This window comes from Battus philenor, unplaced genomic scaffold (genome assembly GCF_028537555.1).
Source record: "Battus philenor isolate CCGP_79_NKW_IND1 unplaced genomic scaffold, ilBatPhil1.0.hap1 SCAF_22, whole genome shotgun sequence".
NCBI classification, from domain to species: Eukaryota; Metazoa; Arthropoda; class Insecta; order Lepidoptera; family Papilionidae; genus Battus; species Battus philenor.
The window spans coordinates 4,313,541-4,335,303 of record NW_027181685.1 but is presented as its reverse complement, the minus strand read 5'-3'; the positions used below and the strand labels follow the sequence as shown (position 1 = coordinate 4,335,303).

The 21,763-nt window shown below is 35.3% G+C and overlaps 1 protein-coding gene across 1 annotated transcript in view; it reads left to right on the top strand.

Moving 5' to 3' along the window:
- Positions 1-21,763, top strand: part of Hipk (Homeodomain interacting protein kinase) — a 138,271-nt gene that overhangs the window by 13,758 nt on the left and 102,750 nt on the right. The window contains exon 2 of the mRNA XM_068767123.1: positions 795-971. Coding sequence (XP_068623224.1) covers positions 798-971 — 174 coding nt within the window. The 5' untranslated portion in view covers positions 795-797. The remainder of the gene's footprint in view (positions 1-794; positions 972-21,763) is intronic.

The window sequence follows — 21,763 nt, the reverse complement described above, 5'->3', positions numbered from 1 at the left end:
ATGCTTCTACGTCGATGGTTTGCCTGTTCGTTCGCGGTAACAAGTTTTATATTGGTTTTCACACTCTGTCCCTATCTCGCCTTGTTCATTTTGTCACCGGTTCACTGATCAACAAAAAATATATTATTACTTATTATACTTGCACTATATTCTAAATGATAGAAGATACCAATAGTGATGTATTAAAAGTGTATTTGTTAGTGGAAAACAAAGATTATCCATTTCTTCGAGTACAACCCAATGACTAGAAATGTTCTAAGAAATTTAATTGAGTTCGTATAATTTAATTTTCATTTATTTAGGTTAAATGTTGTATATTGATTCTTTGAATTAATCTATAACTTAGGTCTAAGCAGACCAAGTCGGTTCGCGAAGCCAGACGATATATCTCTAGTAATTAGATAAAGTCTTAATCTTCTGCGCCAGAAATACGTCCCTATTTCATTTCTCCGCTCCGAGCTTCTCCGCTCCTTTGACAATTAGGTTAATGAGGCGTTTTTATTTCTACATTGGATTTTCGTGTCGCGTGTTATTTACGAGGTGTCTTCACGAAAGTCATGGGTTCCAGTAATGGCGGCTCTTAGCAAATGAAAACTCGATTTCATGGCGCACTTTGCGGGATTACTTCGAAAATATTAAAATAACCGCCCGTAGATCATTCTCCCCTCGCGGTTGTCGCTTTCAAAATATTTGATGATGTCATTATTCAATTGCGAACAGCATCGACTTGATATACAACACAAATAATATTTATTATAATGACCGTCCTTAATAGATGATTGTGTTTACACCAGGGAATGCATGTCATGTACCCGGAGCCGCCGGTGCAAGATCGCAGCAGTCAGCCACACACGCACAGCGAGTTCCAGCCGGCACAGTCGCCGGCACGCCAGCCAGCCAAAAGGCTCCGTCCTCTAAGCCCTCGCTTTCGACATTCCGGGCTCGTTCAACCCGACACCACCCTCTACAAGGTAAGACCATTGGCAGCCAGATTATTGTGCAGATAAAACAGTATATATATATATATATATAGAAAATACAATAAAATTACGAAACGATGGAGGCGTTCATTAAGGTTTTCGCAAATGAAATAAATACTAAAAATGACAGTCATCAAAGCCTTTCATTCGCCATGTCGAAACATAATGCTACTGTGCTATTCCAGCCGAAATTTATTAATGCACTTGCAAATACTGATTATAACAACTATATAATAGTAATAATAACTATATGCCTATTGTATAGTAACTTATAAGACAGGTTTCCAACATTTGGTATGGGTAATTTTTTTCATAAGGTAATGAAATTAATTTGTGTAATAATATTTTCACAGAAACATTTTCTAATTGTATATCCAAAACATACAAGTGGTGCAGGTGTTTCTTAGTAACGTTAAAATTAATATTGTCCTTTTTTTGTTGTGCATCATTCTATAATCCTTACAGCACTTATTTTATTTTCTATTAGTATTCTAATTTGTAATTAAAATAGGCTCTAGTCTTCATTAAAAAGAATAATGAAGTACCATTAGTAAAAAGTTATAATCTCTATTCGTAAAATATTTTTTTGTGTCTCGGTTCATACAGTCTTATACATAAGTTAAACTGAAACGTGGTCTCGCACTTCAGGCTTCATTAGAAAGCTCAAAGCCACTAAACGAATCACGGAGACGAATATGCCTATTTCTCTACGAAATCGAATCAGAAATGAGGCAATTCTTCCTTCACCTTCACCTTGCTTCTCCGATTTAATACAAGTTTACACCTACCTTTATTTTCCTGAATTTTATTGTTTGTTCGATCTATGTAATACTCATATCAGATAAGCGAAGAAGAATCGATATTGTAATTCGTTTGTTTAAAGATAAAACCTCACGAGCCTTCAAGTAGAGTGGAAAATTTCTAAGCAACGTTGTACCCACTGTTCTAAATTGTAATACTGATATAAACAGTTTCACATTCACACAATTGTTGAAATGATGTTTTTCAACGCCATTATACGCAACCTTCACGAGCTAAAGTACTTTGGCGATTAGGTTCGATCCCATGCACAATTGATTTTGATAAACGGCGCGGTGCACGATAATATTTTAATCATTATTTTTATTATGGTCTCTCGTACGCTGCTACAAGCAGTTGTTTGTGTTTTTACAAGTCATTATTTATCTATTTATAACAATTACAAAATGTATTTATGAAATCTTTTGACGATTACCGAATAACTGAAAGTTACTTAAATATTGTTTTTGAAGAGCTTATTTTTGAAAATCAATTTATTTTATTTTTTCATATCACGGGCTCAGTATTACATACATGTAGATAAATACCATGCTTCATGCTATTGGAAAAATATACAATGGAAATGATTAAGTATTTAATTCAAATCTTTTTATGTCAATCCACAATAAAGGAACGTTCATGTTAAGATATGGCTTTGTGAAGATGCTGGATGCAGGCTGCATCCAACCGGTCCTATAGGAAATTTATGCATGGCATGAACGTCCTACGGTTGAAATGATGATGATTATATTAAATATATCATCACCATTTCAAATATATTTTACATATGATTTATTTTCCATCTTGTTTATGAAATTCAGACCTCGATATAATTTAACCTAGCTACTATATGAGATATTTTCGTCATTGTATCTTGTCTCGTGGAAAATTTCACGCGCTTGAGGTTGACGGCGGCGGTTTGTTTAGTCGCCAGTCTTGAATAATGCTGCTTCGAGTTAACTTGATGAGACGTTTTGATAGCTCCGGCGGCCATGTTGAATATTTAAACATGTCAACGAAGTCTCTTTGATAACAAATGCTTCCATTCGACATAAATCGTATCATTTTAATTTGAATAATTTAGCACTGCTTTGGATGGGTTTATTTGTCATTTTGGATTGTCGTTCAGTAATTAGTTAGATTTTATGTGAATTAAAAGCAAACACTTTACTCGTAACTGAAGTCGGAATATAGGTAATGAAATATATGTGTGAGAAAGGATTTGGGAACTATTAAATTTATTCTACAATTTTAAATTAAGTCTATTGAAACAAAAGCTAATAGAAGTTGCGCTAGTGCTGCCTTTAAATTAATGTCCACTCTAAATATACTTAATTTTTAACATCATAGGTTATTAATCGAATTTCACAGCCCAGGCTTGTAACGGTGCCATGTTTACGTCGGCGATTATAGTTAAACTTAACTTGGTTTTTGATTATGAAAGGTACGGAAACGCGTAACGTTGATATCTAGGTTGTACATTCGGTTCGATAAAGCAAAAAGGTTGGAAAACATATCGGTCAGCGCGTCACAAATTGCTTGCTTTGGAAGTTCGCCGAAATATTGTGCCTGTGGTGTTTGAGGTATACATTACTTGAGTGCTTTTAACGATCTAGAACGAAAATAGTGACGTTCAATGTTATACGTCATGCTGCATGCCGGTCGGAACATGTTTTTCTATTCATTCTATTTAAATTCGGCTACGAACCGTTATGTGCACCTAGCAGTACAGGTCAGATGCGTCTGACGTAAAGGAAAAAAAATTGGTGAAATAGGGTTCAGCATCACGATCTTAATGTTCGATATGGGCTTCCCCATAGATGATTACCTATTAGAAGACCTGTTAGAAGCTGTCTGCATCCAACGATCTTAATAAGGTGGTTCATGTTTTTCTGCCCACCTTATGGATGAACGCCTTATATCGCATTTGCTAGTTTGTGGTCTCTTCTCGAAAAAGCTAAAGACCCCAGCGGTCATCTGTTCTGCAGTCTACCCACTGCCAGTTTTAATCGCATAATTGCTAAGCTATTTCGTTAACGTATTTGCTCCTTCCTCTCCCGATCTCGTTGAGCGAAAGTGAGCTTGACAGTGATGCCCTGATGAAGTACCAAAAGTCATCACTGGTAACACACATTGAGGAATATTGGACTAGAAAATGTTTTTAGTTTCCCGAACGTTGCTCTGTCAAGTTAGATTCGACTATGGATTTCTTTTTCAAAGGTAGACTTACTTAATTTGACTGTTCAGAGTAGAACACCCTCATAAAGTCTATATCCCCGGCGGCCGCGATTACTATAAGAGACGTGATGGTGTTAGTTTCGTCAAGTAGTTATTTACGCAATCGGTCCCCGCTGAATCACAATGAGCGGGTATCGGGCGCGATCGTCCTCGAATCCAAAATCATGCATTCGCGTACATATCGAATACATAATCGGCGTGTGGAAATATCGCCCGTTTCGGTGTCGGATCCTGTTGTTCGTGTGCTCTCAGTGCTGTGCGCCTGCGCATCTGTCGCGATTGTCTCAGTCCCGTTACGCGGCATCTGGGGCACTTTTGAAAGCAACGTCATCTCGCTGCCTTCGTTTATTACGCCTTAGTAGGCGTTTTTGTAGGTTTGTGTTTTTTATATTTCATTATCCAAATTTATAGGATTTAAGCAATTGAGTGCAATGAAATAAATTTTATGTAGCAGTTTGACATAGAATGCAGAAAACTTGAACGATATTACTACACCATACGCTTGGTTGCTGTGGACTTTGTTGGAACAAATTTTATTTTTTATATAATTAAGTAGCTGTGTTCGCTTCGGAAACGTAATGGACGGTCCACTGAATCCCTGTAAACGTGTGGAATTTCGATAAAGCTTCTTAATTGAAACTACTTAGCGAAAGTAATTAGGAGAAGAATTCCTACCAAATTTCAAATCTCTCAGCCTTATTGCTCCAGAGATAACGTAATGAGTCAATGCATAGGTGGAAATCTCTTACACACATATATGTATATATAAATATAATTTAAATAAATATTTGTTTTATTATCTACATAACGTACACAACATTTTCCGTTCACACTAGCATTTTACTGATATAGATTCTATATAAAATACTTTATTTTCAAACGATACATACAATAGCTAGTGGTGTGAGTATATAAATAATAGGTAGAGTTTAGAGGGTTGTTAAACAAACGATTCTTGTGTTATTATATATTAATATGATAGTATCTTATACATTAAGGTCTTCGATAAATACATAAACCTTATTGTACTATGCTTTGTTATTATAATGACAAATTTTATCAATTTGGATCGATAAATTTTTAATAAAACCCAAAGACTTAATACATATTCAGTCATACCCTCCGCAAATGTTTATTCGACGACGGCGACTTATCTGAAATTTTAAACATTTTTTTACCGCCGTTGACTTTATACATCGGGTAGGTCGAATGTCACGTGGTGGAAATGTTCTCTAGCCGCACTCGGCCGGGAATTTCATTGCTTACGCAAATCTCGGGGCACGTGTACCCGAAGGCCTGCCTCGTGACTAGAGTGAACCGACAACGTGAGCAAGGGGCGGCGATGGGGGAAAACCGGATGTTTAGCCGTCCTGAAAATGTTAGACGATTAGAGCATTGACTTGCTGATCAAAACTATCGATGCTACAAATCATTTTCATTTCGTTACCTATTGAAACGGGGCATGATTATGATTGTTTCTAAACTGTTATGTAATTATTACTGTATATAATGGGGATTCAATCCCACTCTTTATTATCGTCATTATCATTGTTTCAGTCGCAGGAAGTTCACTGCTGGACATACGGTTCCCAATAGGTTTCTATAAGAACCGGTTGGAAGCGACCAGCGTTCAGTATCTTCTGACGACTTTAATAAGGCCGTCTGTCCACTATGGTCTCCAATGGTCTCCACTCCAGAAACTTAAGGCTCCAGACATTTCAACTTGACATTTTGCCGGGCTATATCAGTTGATTTTAGTTACTTTTTCTCTTCATTTTTGATCCCACTCTTCACCACAGATCAATAATTGTAACGAAAAACACGTTTTATTCATTTTTATAAAACTAGCACTAGGACTGCTTTTCCCTTTGTATATAAAATTGTTTGTGCATAAAGTGGTGATGCTGCCTTCATTGGTAAACCACGTATTTAGACGCACACACTGACACATGCAACCTGTCTCACATCGACACTTAAGATATCAAATTAGATTATAAACTTGTTTAGTTGTTTCCCTAATAAATAAAAGTTAAATAAAAATAGATAAAAGTTGACAATACGAATACGGCAATCATATGACGTGATGGTTAGTGAAAGTTTAATTATCAATTTTAGAATCCTTAAGGAATCTCTTTCGTTCGACAACTGTTGTGTACTAGTTTTATATAGTACTCATTATCATGTCAACCGATAGACGCCCACTGCAAGGTAGAGTCCTCCTTCAAATATCACCACGATGAACGGTCTTTCGCTGCCTGCATCCGGTGACTTTCCGCATCCTTAGCTATATTGTGGTAGCCTACCTACTCCGTGTCTACCGGTCTACCGGCACGTGGTCCTATTTGATAATATTTCGCCTGTATGTAGTACTGTTCGAGTGCTATTTTATCTTCAATAATATTTATTGGCCTTTGTCTTGAAATATTTATAACATGGACGAGGTCGATCGGACGGTCGTTTACGTAAATCTACCTCTGTGGAAAATGAGCTGCCTCCTGAATGTCTGAGCACGATTGATATTCATTACACCCGAGGGTTTCTGCTTCCAAGAACTTCGCAGTTTCATTAATGCAATAAGAATTTGATTAACGATATTATTGTTTTTCTTGTTTTCCTACCTTTTCCATACGCGGTAAATATTTTTTTACCTATTATTTTGTTTACGAATTTGTAATAATATGAATAACGCGAATAGAGAATTGACTTCTTACTACTTAAGCTAATGCTTGAATTCTTTTACGTTCATTAATTTACGAAAAGACGTTACTTGTAAATAGTAAAAAGTGCTTCGCGTCTTCATATAATTATGATGACCATAGTAACGGTTGAAAATCTATAAATATTTCTATTCTGGTCCTGTAGTACGCCGTTGTAGAAATATTTTTCTGCTAGACGAATTTTGTACAAAATTTCACAACTACTGTTTGCCCCCGGATTCAGCGTTGTATGTATAGGTATCCCTAAGCATGTATTGCGAGGTAGACATCATCCTGACGTATAGCACGAGAATTATACGGGATAATGAAGGCGTTGTAGCGTCCGCGAGCATACGATTCCCCCATAAAAATCCTGCGCAGTAGTCCATAGCCATCGAAGATTTAGATGGATTCCGGATGTGATAGTTAAGCCTAAGCCAAGGTGTGAAAGCATTACTTTCATTTCGTTTTACAATAAAACTTAGCAACAGATCTTTTACGCAAACAATAAATGTTTCGATAAAAGAGTACAAAATAGAGTCGAAAGTACCCGAGTACATTTTTAATTTTGATGCATTGTTAATTGTCTAGTTACGTGAGAATTTAGCTGTGTACAAAAAAACGATCAACTTTTTTTAAACGTCGACGTCGTGAAATAATTGTTAAACTCCGTTCCGAGTTGTCGTTGCGAGAATTTCGTGAATAACAATTCGCGCGGCGTAGTGCAATATGGTTTTAAAAGCAATCGGCATAAGGTGGCAAATGGAATGCGCGACGGTATGACGCAATATCGCTTGTTTACCGCAAGCGGAACGAGTACGTGCGTTAAGGATAGGGTTACCAATTCTAAATCGAGACAAGTCGCTACACTAATTTTGTTTTACGTTTTAACGTTTTTTATTTACTAATGATGTGTTTATATATACTATACTACCCCGCTGAGACCGGACAAGATGTACTGTACTATATATAGTACAGTGCGTCTTATCTTAGTAATATTTTTTGTGTACCCGGGGTCAGTAAGTTTTAACAAAAACATTAAAAAACCTGACAGCCCAAACCTATAAACCTCTTTTAATGCAAACATAAGTCACACACTGTCTGCTATTACAATGTAAACTGGGCGTTTATTTGATAGTAAGTTTCATATAAATTTAGAGTGATAAATATTGCTTAGCTCCGGAATGACAAGTTATTGCTATTTTTTGATAAATTACTTTTATTAGTTTCCTTTTTGCACTTTAACGTTACTTTTTCCAGTTAGACAAAAGTATATACAAACTATGTATAGATCGTAGCGTTGTGCTTTGTCCGACCGACTTAACGGTACGCTTCCGAGCCGTCGAAGCCAGTCTTGGGTATTGAATAGTTACAGTGTGCTGTACATAATCCGATTATTGTTCATTACTCTCGTACCGCATGACGCAAGTGCTTCAGGAAAGCTTTGCAGGGTTCATACTGCCTTGCTTGAAGTTTCATAACTTTGTATTTAGTCCCAGGAGTAATGTTGTGAGACGATGAACCTTTAAAAAAGCATTGAAATTAATTTCTATATTAGAGTCATGTTTTTTATAGATGACACACAAAGGAATACAGTCCAGAAATAGTCTTATTATATGCATTATCAGTTTTGACAATTTTTATAACACTACTGCATCCTTTAAAAAAAACTAATGCATGTCGATTTACGCTAATCCTGTGTAGTCGTCTGTTTTGATCAATGCTCAGAGCGCGGAAGAGTGCGCCCAAAAAACTGCCAAGCATCGTGTAAAAACTCGGAGGACAGCTCCCGGATGTCGTGACCAACTGCGACAATTACGCCGCTCTCGGGTTTCTCTGTTCTTTTTTAAAAGGCCTCGAACGTGGGCGGAAATGTACCGAAAAACCCGGGTATCGAGTTGCCGCACGTTCACCTCGCTCTTTCGCGGCCCGAGAAAGGGACCCGGTTTTTGGCGAGTTGATAGATTCGAATTTTTATAACGTACATAACAATAAAATATATTATGTTTTATATGCGCAAGACCGATCACCGTAGCGATCATTGGGCGAGGCGGTATGCCTTGCAGCGGGCGTTTATCGACCGACATGATGATGATGATTTATCCTATACGCTTTTTTAAAGGCCTTTAATTATAATTGTTATGACGTGCTAGCAATGTAAAATAATTAGTATGCACTTTTTCATATAATTATGCAAACATACAGGGTAATTAATTATAACTGTGAAAGCTTTAAAGTAGTGAATTTATAGTTTATTTGTAAAATCTCTCACACGTATTTCCAATCACTCCTTAGCGTGTAATCACTCTAAAATATGTCACATTGCTTTGTTTTATTATGACATGTTTAGAAATAATAAGTATTAGACACTTTGAACTACTTATGTTAGTACAGTCTGTAGGGACAGAGTAAATAAATTATTTTTAACATCTAGTAATCTAAATTCTGTAAGCATTTTTCCTTATTATATTATCGTTGTTTATAATTTCTGAATCCATTGATTTTTGGATAGAGTGTACCATACATAAAATGACAGCAAACGAGCTATAAATTCATCAGTTTAAAGCTTTTACCCCTATAACCAAGCAACCTGTGCATTACAAACATACGTACACGTAAACGGTACGATTTGGTATATCCGAAAAGAAATATATAAAGTTAATTACCATATAAATTCAACAATGAAAATCCTTGGCATAGTGCTGCTTGGATTTGAGCGTGACGCCAAGCTATGGTTGCGACCTCCAACATCCTTGTTATATAAATCTATATATTTAAAAATATATGCATAGCCACGGTTCACATAGCGCCATTGCGTTGTTGTTACAATAATTATAGCAAAAAACTAATTGTATTTCATTAGAGAAGCTTGTAATATTTAACACGCTGAACGCTCCGTCAAATAGTTTTTCTGTATAGGTTTCATGACTCGCCATCTCTCATTTAACAAACTAAGTCATGGGGGTCATTCGTGAGCCGCATCTAATATTTATCAGAAACGTTTCCAACCAGCCACATATTGGAATTATCAAACAAAATGCACTAAGAAGCGAGTATGTTGGCCAACCAACTGGACGGCGTGGTTTTCAAATCTAGTAACACTTTTCTTTTTCTACCTTTTGCTGTATCGCTAAAACTAATTTTAATATTTAAATAACCACGTTTCATATACTTAATAACGTTATTCTTTATTAATATAAAAAATACTTCTTGATTTTGCCTTGGTCCGAATGTAGTAGATACAGTGTTAAAATTAACAAATAAATAAGTAAATTAAAAAAATAAATAATCACGCAAACTACATTCTTTGAAAGCGTTATCGTCTACGAGTACATATAAATAATACTTATTTCTAATTTCTTGGGTTGGTAATTGAGTTAATGAACTCATTTTAAGACTGAATAAATATTATTTGTTTAAAATTTTTTTTTATGATTAATACGAATTTAAAATCATTAATGTATCAATTGGCCTTTGAATGTCGGCTGGTTCGACGAAAAATACCGACGGCCGATATTAATTCATTAAATATTTTTGAAATTCTTACTTCGGTTATATTTATTCTTTCGCTGTTTATGGTATACTAATGATAAATGTATCCTTATTATACGAGTCCGCGGCTAAGAATATCAACGAATAATAATTATATGTAGATTTAAAGTTGGCAAGGTACCTAACGGTCCGGATCACTGATGTAAACCGCATGAAAATGGAGTGCACGGTTCCAAAGTTATAGTCGCGTTGAAAGATAGACGGAAATATCCGATTTTATTCTCAGCAAAAAATTATTCAGCTTTTACACCATTGCACACTGTAGTTAGAAATACAGAAAGTGTACAATATTTATTTTGCATATTATTCAAGTAATTCCAGTACAACTATAGCCTATCTACTTTCTACTATGCTTAATAGGAACACATTTGTATATCACTTAATGAAGACCAAGATAATCTATGAAACTTAGTAATACATTACAGATCTGTCTAATAGAGTAGTATAAACAGGAAGTGTTTTTTAAATTTAGTTGTTTGAGAGACTATATAGTAGATGACTGTTAACTGCGATGCTAATTTCATTTAAAATAAACCAAAAAAACTAGTCAGTAAACTAGGCAACTATAGCCCGACCGGAACCCTTACACAGTGAGTTAGGCACATCTAAGTTATTACAAACAACGGTTTAGATTTAGTCTAAACTTGCCTTAAGCTTGCAAATAATATTGTTTACCGCCAGATAAGTGCCATGTACATGTCAACATTCTACGCTATTAAAGAAAAGAAAAAGTTGAATGTTTTGATATATGCCTAACTCGCTACACCAGGCTAGCATGACCCTTGACATCGTTCCTTTCGTCTATTTCGTACCGAGTGTGCAGTGAAGACATCGCGATGTGATGCGATGAGCAAATTGGCATCGGCCGAGCTGCAGGTCACTCACCCGGCCCCAGCCCCGCGCGGTCCCCCGCACCCGCGCCCTCCGCCCGCGCGTTACATAACATCGCGCTGTTGCCATACTGGTACTGTCAAAGTCGCTACCTCCTCGCTGTTTATTCGCGCCTGGTACTCGCTGCAAGCGTGCAAGTCATTCGAACACCCACCTCTGCCGGCCCACAAACTTATATGCAAATTTATATTCACTTTGTAAATAAATGGTCGTTTTGAAAGAAATTTTATGCTGTTGCTGTATTATATACGTGCACGTTTAATTAATGTACGTTAGGTAAACAATACGATGAAATAAAGTTATTCATCGGATGAAGCGACCAATTCAGCAAGAAATAAGCAGTTTAATTCAGCAACAGTTGATGATTAAAAAACCTATATAATAAGAATTAAAATCCTGTGATTGAGTACAATGTTATTTTTTTTGCGATATATGCTATATATTTAAATATTTATTATACTAAACGTTATATACACCTTAATTAAGCAGGAGTATCAGGTTTTTTTAATTTATATTAAACTTAATTTTACCATTTTAGGGCATCTGATTCTGGAGTGCTTATCCGAATGAATACGTGAAAGTCACAACAGACCTGATAAATATAACAGTTTAGCAAGAATGAATTTAAAAAATATGATTTTTCGCCAATGGCCCACGCTATGTATCCTTAGACGCGGTTTTAACCAAATGATCTGTTGTTAATTAGCTGCCTAGCCCCACTACATCCGGTTTGCGGTCGTACGCTCTATTCTCGTGAACCAAATCTTTGTGTCCAATATGCTGAACTTCCTTCAATATTAATTTGTGGTTATATAACATAACATTTATTGGCTCACTTTAGATTAATGGACAATAATACAAATTACAGCCACAGTACGTTAGATTAGTATAGATAATCGTAGGTTTTTGTATTTTCTTTATTCGTGTTTCATCATCATCATTTCCACCCTAGTTCATCCATTGAATGAAATGATGTTCTCCAGAGATTTTTAATGAGACTTATTGAAGCTGGTCTGCGCATTCAGCGTTTTCTCACCATAACAAGGTGTTTATTGTTATAATAAGACATAATACAGTTTTTGTAATTATTTGTAGAATAATATTATTGAATTTTTTAAATACAGTGCTAGTAAAAGATAATAAACATAGTTAAGGTTTAAAGAAGTATTTTTAAAATTAATTTACATGGGCGTAAAAGCATAATTAACTAGTTTATTTTTAATGTACTCTATTGATATTAGATGTGCAAGGAAGCTAGCGTGTTTAATTTAAAAGATAGCGATCACTATCATAAGTTTTAGTGAAAATTGGAAAACACCTATTAAATTTCTGTAACGCGTTTACCATTTTCCAATAAGAACGAAGTTATCTTCAACTAAAAGGAAAGTCGAGCGGCATTTGTTATATGTAGTAAAGAATAATAGATTATTACATGTTTCGTGAACTCATGTCAGATAAAACTAAAAGCTTTATGGCTAACAGCACTAATTTCATCAGCAACAATAAGTTTATACAATTAATTTTGTGTTTGTTGATATTTCGGATCATTCTAAATATTTTAATTATTCTAATTTTAATCTAAATATTCGCAAAATGGTCGAAATCAGTTTCCCAAAGGCCGATATAAATAAACACTAATTTTGGTTGTCGCCGAGTTTTTAAAATACAGACACAAATCCTTATTTGAATCGATCAAGATACTGTATAAGATGTTTTACATTTGCCAATTTGTTATTGGAATAAGTCATATTTTAGTATAAATTGTCATTATTAAAAAGAAAAAACAATATTTTTTTAAAACAATCTTGCCAAGTTACTAGCCGCAAAGTTTTAAAATTTGTAAATATTTTGTATTAATAAGAAATAAAAGGAAGTAAGCGATGGGAGTCAGTTAATTTTGGGTCACACGTGTAAAATAGTTTGGGAATCCCCACTTTAAACATTCTGGCCGATGATTTTAATACAAACTGAGTCCCACGCTGTGGGTATTTCATACCGCGCGGTTAATAATCTCTCGTTATAACTTGCAAAGTGACATAAGGGTCATTTTTATACGTCCATGATGTAATGTTATCAAACTTCATGATTCAATCACGGCATTTCGAATCTGTCATGATTACTTTCGACGAAGCTAATTACTCGCTACAGACGCATGTTTTTAAAAATACAGATGACGCAAGACAATATGTTTTTATGAAGTCAACGATTACACGTATGATTATTTTATACCTTTATTTGCTTACTGGTCTAGATAATGGAAAACTTCACACAAAACACTTTACATTTTAATATGCGCGATTTATTAACTAAAGAAGGTATTATTTTTTAAAATAAAAGAGAGCGCAGAATTAATTGGTATACTGTAACTGTAGTGGGCGATAGCTTAAATTTTAAAACAGATGATTTTGTGTAATACATATCTGAGTTAGGTTAAGGTTAACACAATAATACGTCATATCTACCTTTTTCACAGATATACCTAAAGCCATTCTAAGCCATTCCTAAGGTGTGTCGTGTTAGTTCTAAGATTTCAACGATGCCTCTCGATATTATTCTTAATAACTTTCTGGTGGGATTCTGACCCTTACTCAAAGTAACACGAGAACAATTCGACGTTGATACCTCATACCCTCAACCCTCGAGTACTATTTTTTTTAGTTGACTTCTGTGATTTCTGTATTCTATATTTTTTAGAATTAAGTTCGGTTTCCGAACACTTGAGAATAAAGCGTTGAGAGAATGTATGAGTTGTCTGTCGTCATCGCATCGTCGTTTACGTGTTGGAATAGGGCTTTTCTGACTTTGCGGGGGTCTCTTCAAGACTTATTCACGCAGACATCAGTGATGCCTTTTGGATGGACTATACATCAGCAGAGGTGATATCTACCTAGAAAGATTCCCGTTCACCACAATTTTATAACATTCAAGGTTGGCTCTTAATGTGTGTACATTTTCACAAACAATTTACACGTACAAGATCGAATAAGTTAGAACTTATTCGATCTTGTACGTGTAAAATGTTTTTGTTCCTTATATAATTCTAACTGAAAATTTTTCACAAGTAAAGAACGGTACTGTGACAGTGCGATTCGCGTCGCGCGCCTTTGTCGCTTGATGACCGTGCTGAGGGGCCATTAAAGGCTCGGCGCCGAAACTTTGAGGACCCCGGCGAATTACAAAGGCCGTCAGACTATGTGCGACTGATTACTCACTGTCGCAACTTTCACCGGCGTGCATTATAGGATATTGTATCTCCGGGTCGCGGAACGTTTAACTTTCTCGGTGCCCAATATCGCTCGGCGGTCGCATCGCGTGACCTCGTGCGGGCAACAAAGCCGCAGCCGATGCCAACCCAAATTATGTATTTTGTGAGCTTCGACGCTAATCACTGATGTTTTGTTGGCCTTCGCCTGATTTATGGGTCCGGGGCAAAGTTGTTATTTATTTAGTCGGTTTTTACCAGTTGCTGTGATGGCGTTACGCTGTAAGACAAAAGTTTGGTGTTTGGTATACCTGTGTACCTTCATTTATTTCATGTTCAATAATTAAGTCATTTTTGGTTCTGGTGCATGTCTTGCCTAGTTAACCAATCTTTCTCATCAAGCCCTGCACAAGTAAGTAATGGGATCTGCAACATAGTTGTTATGATAATTTATAGTGATCATCATCATGCCAGCCGAGAGACGTTTCGTTGTAATATATATATATATATATATATGGTGATCATAAGTCAAATTTAATAGAAACTAATTAATATTACTTAAAATAACCCACGATAAAATCTGTATTTCGTGAATCTGTATTCGATGTTTTGCTGACAGATTGACTTATTGTAACTTCAATGATTATGATTCGTAAATCTTTTCGTGCAGTCAGACATTACTGCCTGGACTTTTTTATTTAAATCAAAACGCAATTTAAAACATTTTAAACCACACACCAACAACGATTTCAATTCGTTGTTCTACATTAGTCAATTAATCGGTAAATTCATTAGCTGGAGTCAATGACTTGCAAAAAAAACCTAGTGTAGGTGCGTAGAATAGCTCGATTTTGTTATAACAAGCAGGTATAATGAATTGACAAATACAATGAATGTTGAATAACAGCCGCTTGAAAATTAAAACGAATATTGTTGTGAGATCTTCTCCAAATTTAATTCTTTTGTTTTTAAAAAGGTTTCATAGTAGTTTAATCCTTTTAGGACTTGTAAGTATACTAAAATTTAATAAAAGAATGCCTTATTCGAAGCAAATGTCGTAAACATGCATAACATACATATATTACAAGGTAAAAACGACAAATAAACCAAGTAGCGATTAAGAGTTATTGCTTTAATTTAATTAGCATCGGTCTGAATTTAAAGTATAAATACGTTTGATTACTTTGTTTCATGGAAGCCCTGAGCTAATTACGCATATGTAAATACAGAGCGGTTTATATAACCTGAAACAAGGTAAATGCTAGTCGACTTGCTCGCCAAACTAAATAAGTGGAGGCGTTTGTGAAGCTGTTCCGAACCCTTGACTGAATTGCACGAGATTCGCTTTGACGCGACTTTGACAGATGCCATATCTACAGCCGCGACGCGAGGCAACAACCAACGCTCAAACATGGTTCGCTCGCATTGCAAACTGAATGGATCTTCACTTCCTAATTATTTCTCATACCAGCTATTACGAGTGTAAACGTACAATTGTTAAAATTTTGACTGCATATTGAAAATTGATAATCAAACGCCCAATAATTTTATGGTCTTCACATCAAATATAACGTGTACTTTAGAACGATCTAACTCGCTTCGCACGATCGCGGTGTCGGTTATGTACAAAACGTAGGTAGGTACGCTTTGTTTGCGCAGTAATTCACGGTGATTTGAGCTCGCTCGAAACAGACATTTGTATTCGGACCCAGATCCGATCAGTTCGGTCAGCTCAGGATGTTTTGTCGTTCAGCGCGCCGAGATAACGTATAAACATCCTTTCATAAAAAACAATTTGATGCCATCGGTTTCTCGTGAATTCCATTATAGCTACTTCGGTTGTCATGAGAGGCTACAAATTTATGTACCACGTATTTTATTACTAATCCAATGAAAGTTTTTATTAGTCTTCAAATTTGACTGTGTAATATTTAACGATGGATATAAAAACATTTTCGATCTTTTCCAATTCCAATGACCCTTCTACTATCTTTACTCATATTTATTATATATTTGGAGAATATACACATGTTTTCTGAGATTCACAGTCATACAAGGCTTTTGTATGACTTGTGATTCATTGTCACAACTTTTTCACGTTTATTTATTTAATATTATTGTATTACAAAGCATTATTAGAAGCCTAACGTAAACTTGTAATTCTCTTTGATGCAACTAATTTAGTTTTAAAAGTATTCCATTACTTTTCATCTTAGCACTACACACTATTTAGACTCGTAGTCCTGTATAGCATTGATCAGGGCGGTAACAATATATTTCATTTGTCTATGTTATGTATTACATTAAATATAATTAAATCAGTAAAGATATAATTTTATTCAAGAATGTATCTATGTATGACAAAATGCTTGAAGTGTTAATAAATATTCAATACCTATTTACTGGCTTTTAGATACATGTGTTGTTCACGGACGTAAAGGTCCTTAACAAGAAAATGACGAAACCGTCAATCATACAGTTGATGGTTTCAGAATAAAGTTTTTGATTTACCTAATCAAAACCTACCCGTTCGCCACCTTGAGACATATAAGTTGTGCGTCTCAACAGATTGCGCACCAATGTGTCGGTAGAAATAGATTCTAGTTGTAATTGAAATATTGAATGATGAAATTGGACAGCGTTTAACTCTGTCGCAAGCCACATACATTGTTACACCGTTTCCTCACAGAATGAACGCGTGCAATTTAGTGATTACTAAATTTACAGACAGTCATCAATTCAGACTAAACTAGGTAAGTTGAGCTAAATTGATGACTCTTTAACCAAAAGCATAAAGGCTTAAAAAGCAATTATACTTTGCGACGGTTGTAATTACGATTTTGCATTTTGGCAGTAAAGTTCGGATTGCAAAAGCGGACTGATTTAAATTGCTAAGTACGTTAAATTGCAGCGCGGGATTTTTATAAATGTTGAGACATTAAAAAAAAACTTTAATGGTAACAATAAATATTAGTTGCGAGAGACAGCTTAGTTTCAAGTGTTGTGCAAGATCGGTCATCGTAGTGATCTTCAAGAGAGACCTCTGTACCCTGCAGTGGATGTCTATCGGCCGACGTGATGATGATGGTAGGTAATGCATGTGATAATTATACGTTCTTCATTTTGTTATCACGTCAATACAATCTTGCTGTCTTTTTTTCGAATTATCATTATAGGCAACAATAGTGTACTTAGAATATTATAAGCTATGATTGATAATATAATGCATAAGATTATAAAAGTAGACTAAAATGAAGCCAATTTTAAAGCATCTTGTATGAGCATCAAGTAATAAATGGATCTTTGGACCGGATAGGCGATTTATGACAAAATGAAGTTATTGAAAATTATAGTACGTAAGAGGACGTGAAAGTCAATTAATGTATATATTAAAAAAAGTTTCGATCGCACGGCGGTTTACAATTTTATTTATTAACTCTACACAATTTTCACATTAATTACAATTGAGATGGTAAGAAATTCGAAATCTGAAGGAAATTGGTTTTGTATCGAAATAATATCGTGTTAAAATTATTACTAGATTAAGTGTTAATAATTTAGTGCGTTAATATTTATATATTTCATCGAACAACAACGCGATAAATAAAAGTGTTTAATTTTACAAGTACAGTTATAATACTGTTTTCGATTTACTATTCCTATTGTGTTCTTAATGATTGCTATTGATAAATAATAGTACAAAACATTTACTCATTTGTATGCCTCGAGTGAGGCCGTGTTATCTATTGTGCTGACGGGGGTCGGGGCTGCCGGAGAACATGCAATGTAAACATCGACAACCCTCATTTAGAAAGTAAAAATACAGTTTTCTAATTTGCACGCTTCGTGTACAACTCTCGCTTCTACTGCTGTAAGTGAATGTCCATTCACGGCTTCCGTTAGGAGGGACTCTTTTTAACTAGATGTTGAAGAGAAAACATTTTGTAATAAAACTATAATTATTTCCATAACATCAGAGTTACAATAAAACTTAGTGTTTAACAAAACAATGAGAACTGAAAGAAAATTAAAAGAAATTATACGACTATGATATCATAGTTACCTTATGGTCTTTATAACTTTTCGATGTGTAACTTTGCCTTTGTATTTTAAGCAGTTTTTACTAAATAAATAATTTAATGTACAATTTATGAAATCATTCATCTGATGTTAAATTTGCAAGAGTTTAAAATAAAAAAAGAAAAAAATTGCCTCGAATCTGAGCCTGCTTTTTTAAAATGACGATGATATATTAAGGAGAATCATATCATTTTCTACTTAAATTAAATTATTATAACGAAAGACGTTCCAATACTCGAAAAGACTTCGAAGCACAGCTTATCGGTATTTGTAAGACTCGCGGTATTCCCGTGGCTTAGTTCATAATGTACAAACTTTAGACAGGTTAACGTTGTGGCTGTTATAGAGTTTTCCCAAAGTAGGGACGGGTCAGCGCTGATCCGCAACCGTATTAAACTGGAAACTTGTAACGATCACGCTCTCAGAAAATGCTTGGGGCTTAAATAAACGAGTGATCGCAGCCGTTCCGAACGCGCGGTGAATTAACCATAGACCCAATTACCGATGATAATCATGATTCAGCGCAGAAAATAGATTTCCGTGTCTACGAGATGCATAAGCCAGACTAGATGACGTTGTATTTCTACACCGTTGATCTTTTTCTTATTATATAGTTGGAATAAACTTTAAGTTTGGGAAATTATTTTGCTAGTTAGGCCAAAAACTTTGAGTATTGGTAGTATCATTTCATGACGAATGAAATACATGATATTGGTTACAGGTGTAAAAGCTTTAAAGTATTATGCTGATAAATGACCAATCACCTGTATATTTAATATTTAAGTCACCTTTTACGGTATAGTTTTAAAAAAATCAGGTAATTCTTTACGAAAATAATACTTTTCATTCCACGACGCCCAAGACGTATTTACCTAGGAAAATTCAGTTGCGATGAATTGTGATAATTTAGCAATTAATTTATTACAAAAAGGCATTCTGTGTTAAGCGGATTTTCATCTAAAGACCTCGTCAGCAGCGTTTTGTCAGCAAGCCTCGCGGGCAACAAAACAAAGCATCTCTGCGTATTCATGGAATTTTATATTACGCGTAATGAGACCCGTATGCTATCGCATTTCTATCTTTATCTCCAGCGCTGACTTTGACGTCTGGCTATTGTGAGTTTGTAGCTTCGTTTAGTTTATCGTTTGTTTTATTAAAAATTTTATATGGTGCCTCATTTTTTAAAATATTCTTTTTACATGCCTTTTACATACTATACACGAACAATTTCGATGTGATATTTTTAGATAAAACTTTCATCATATTTTTATGTAGTATTAGTATGTAACGTAACAGTGGAAAGTACGCTGTTTGGTGATCATTAATTACAAACACAAATACAAATGTTTTAAGTCGTGAAATGGAGAGATGAGAATAGTTTTTTATTCATTGCATATGTATGCAAACTATTATACAGTGCTGGTAGAAGTAATAGTTATATGAATATATGCATAAAATTGCGAAGTACCCGCATTTTTTACTTAGTCTGTTTTTAAATAAAATTGATGTATTTTCACTGTTTAGCACCAGTAGAATTATTCGTGATTGCGAAATCTATCTATATTGTAAATACAAGGTGATTAGAGAAGTTTTAACAGAGTGTATGTATAGCTCATTTGCTGTCTCAATGACCTAACATATATAGTGATCATTATAAAATACGTTGCGCACATAACGTCTGCCAGTACTGTCTGCAGGGACAGAGGTAAGCAATAATTAATTTTAATATGTGCTTATCAAAATATTGTAAATGTTCTGGAACGATTGATTTTAAAGGTATACCATACATTAATTGTCAGCAAATGTACTATATACTTTCACCGCTTTAAACATTTTACATCTATAACCAATTGCTCTCGTGCAACCAATGACCGTTGGAACCAAAACGTGCTCGAGTAGCGAGTACGAACCTGTAGACGTGCTGTGGTTAGTCCCCCCATTAATAGACGACGTAGTTAAGGTCGCGGGAAGTCATTGGATACGGGCAGCGCAAGACAAGTTATGGTGGCGATCATTGGGAAAAGCCTATCGACTGAAAAGAAGGAAACGTACCAATCACTCTGCAAATCGTGTTTCAGGTTGTAAATATCGACGTGGCGTAAGATATGCGATCAGTTTGTCGCTAAGGATCAAAACATCATGATTAAACTCTCTGCGTACGTACAGTATAATCGGTCTCAGTTGGCTCTATCTATTAGTTTAATTGCAATTAAATTTGATTCCGATACAAACGTTTTGAAAAAAAAAATGCTTAAAAATTTAAGCTTCGGAAACCGTTATTTGACTTTATCTCAAAATACAATAGATTAAAGATTTTTAAGCGTGGCCTCCGGTGCTCGTTATAAACGCACTGAATAATCAGCGTCGTGTGCTCTTTGTCTGTGTGCGCTTGCAACGCTCGCATTACCAGCATTCGCTCCCACCAAGTGATACTCAGGTTACAACCCAGTTGACGATTGCGCACTTATCCAAGCTTAGACCAATGTATGAAATGTTACGACGACGTTGTTGTAATGTTATATTGTATTAAAAAAAATTTTGTTTTACTCAAACACTTATTTATTTAAAGAACACACTGATCAAAACCAAAATACAGCATCAAACTGGTTTTTTTTATTAACACTGAGCAAGTGACGAATACTATGATTCCCAGAAAGTTATGGAGAGAGCAATGCTTGGAGTTTTGAATCCGAAATGATCTCCTCATTTCGGATTCAAAACTTGCAGAGGAATTAAGGTCACCGACGTGGTTCAAAAAGTTGCCCGTCTGAAGTGGCCATAGACGGAGCACATCGCTTGTGCAATCGATAGCCGCCGATGGGTCCGAATGGTTCTCCAATGGCGAATGGACCATACATAGGGTCGCGGAATTAGCTGAATGCGGGCAGCGCAAGAGCGCCGGTCATCGTGACGATCTTTGAGTCCTTTCTCTTGCGATGACAGTCTATCGGCTGATATGATGACGATGAAGTGATGATTCTAGGATGTATCTCTAACTATGTATAGAACAACACGATATTTTTTTATTTTCACATTTTTTATTATCTTCTAAATTAGGGTTAAACATATCGAAATCAAAACTATCGTCTGTAATAATATTATTGTATAGCCTTGTGTATCCTTATTACAGGATTATAAAAAGATGTTAGGTTTCCATAAAGTATAGCTAGTGTCGATTTGCGGTCATAGTAAAAAGGGAAAGTATAAGGAAGACGAGTCAAAAAGTACGCAGTCTTTGATTATATGTCAAGGAGTTATCCATGGAATGTTTTTATTTTTCCTATATTTTATACCATAAGAGGAGTAATGCTATAGGTGACACGTTC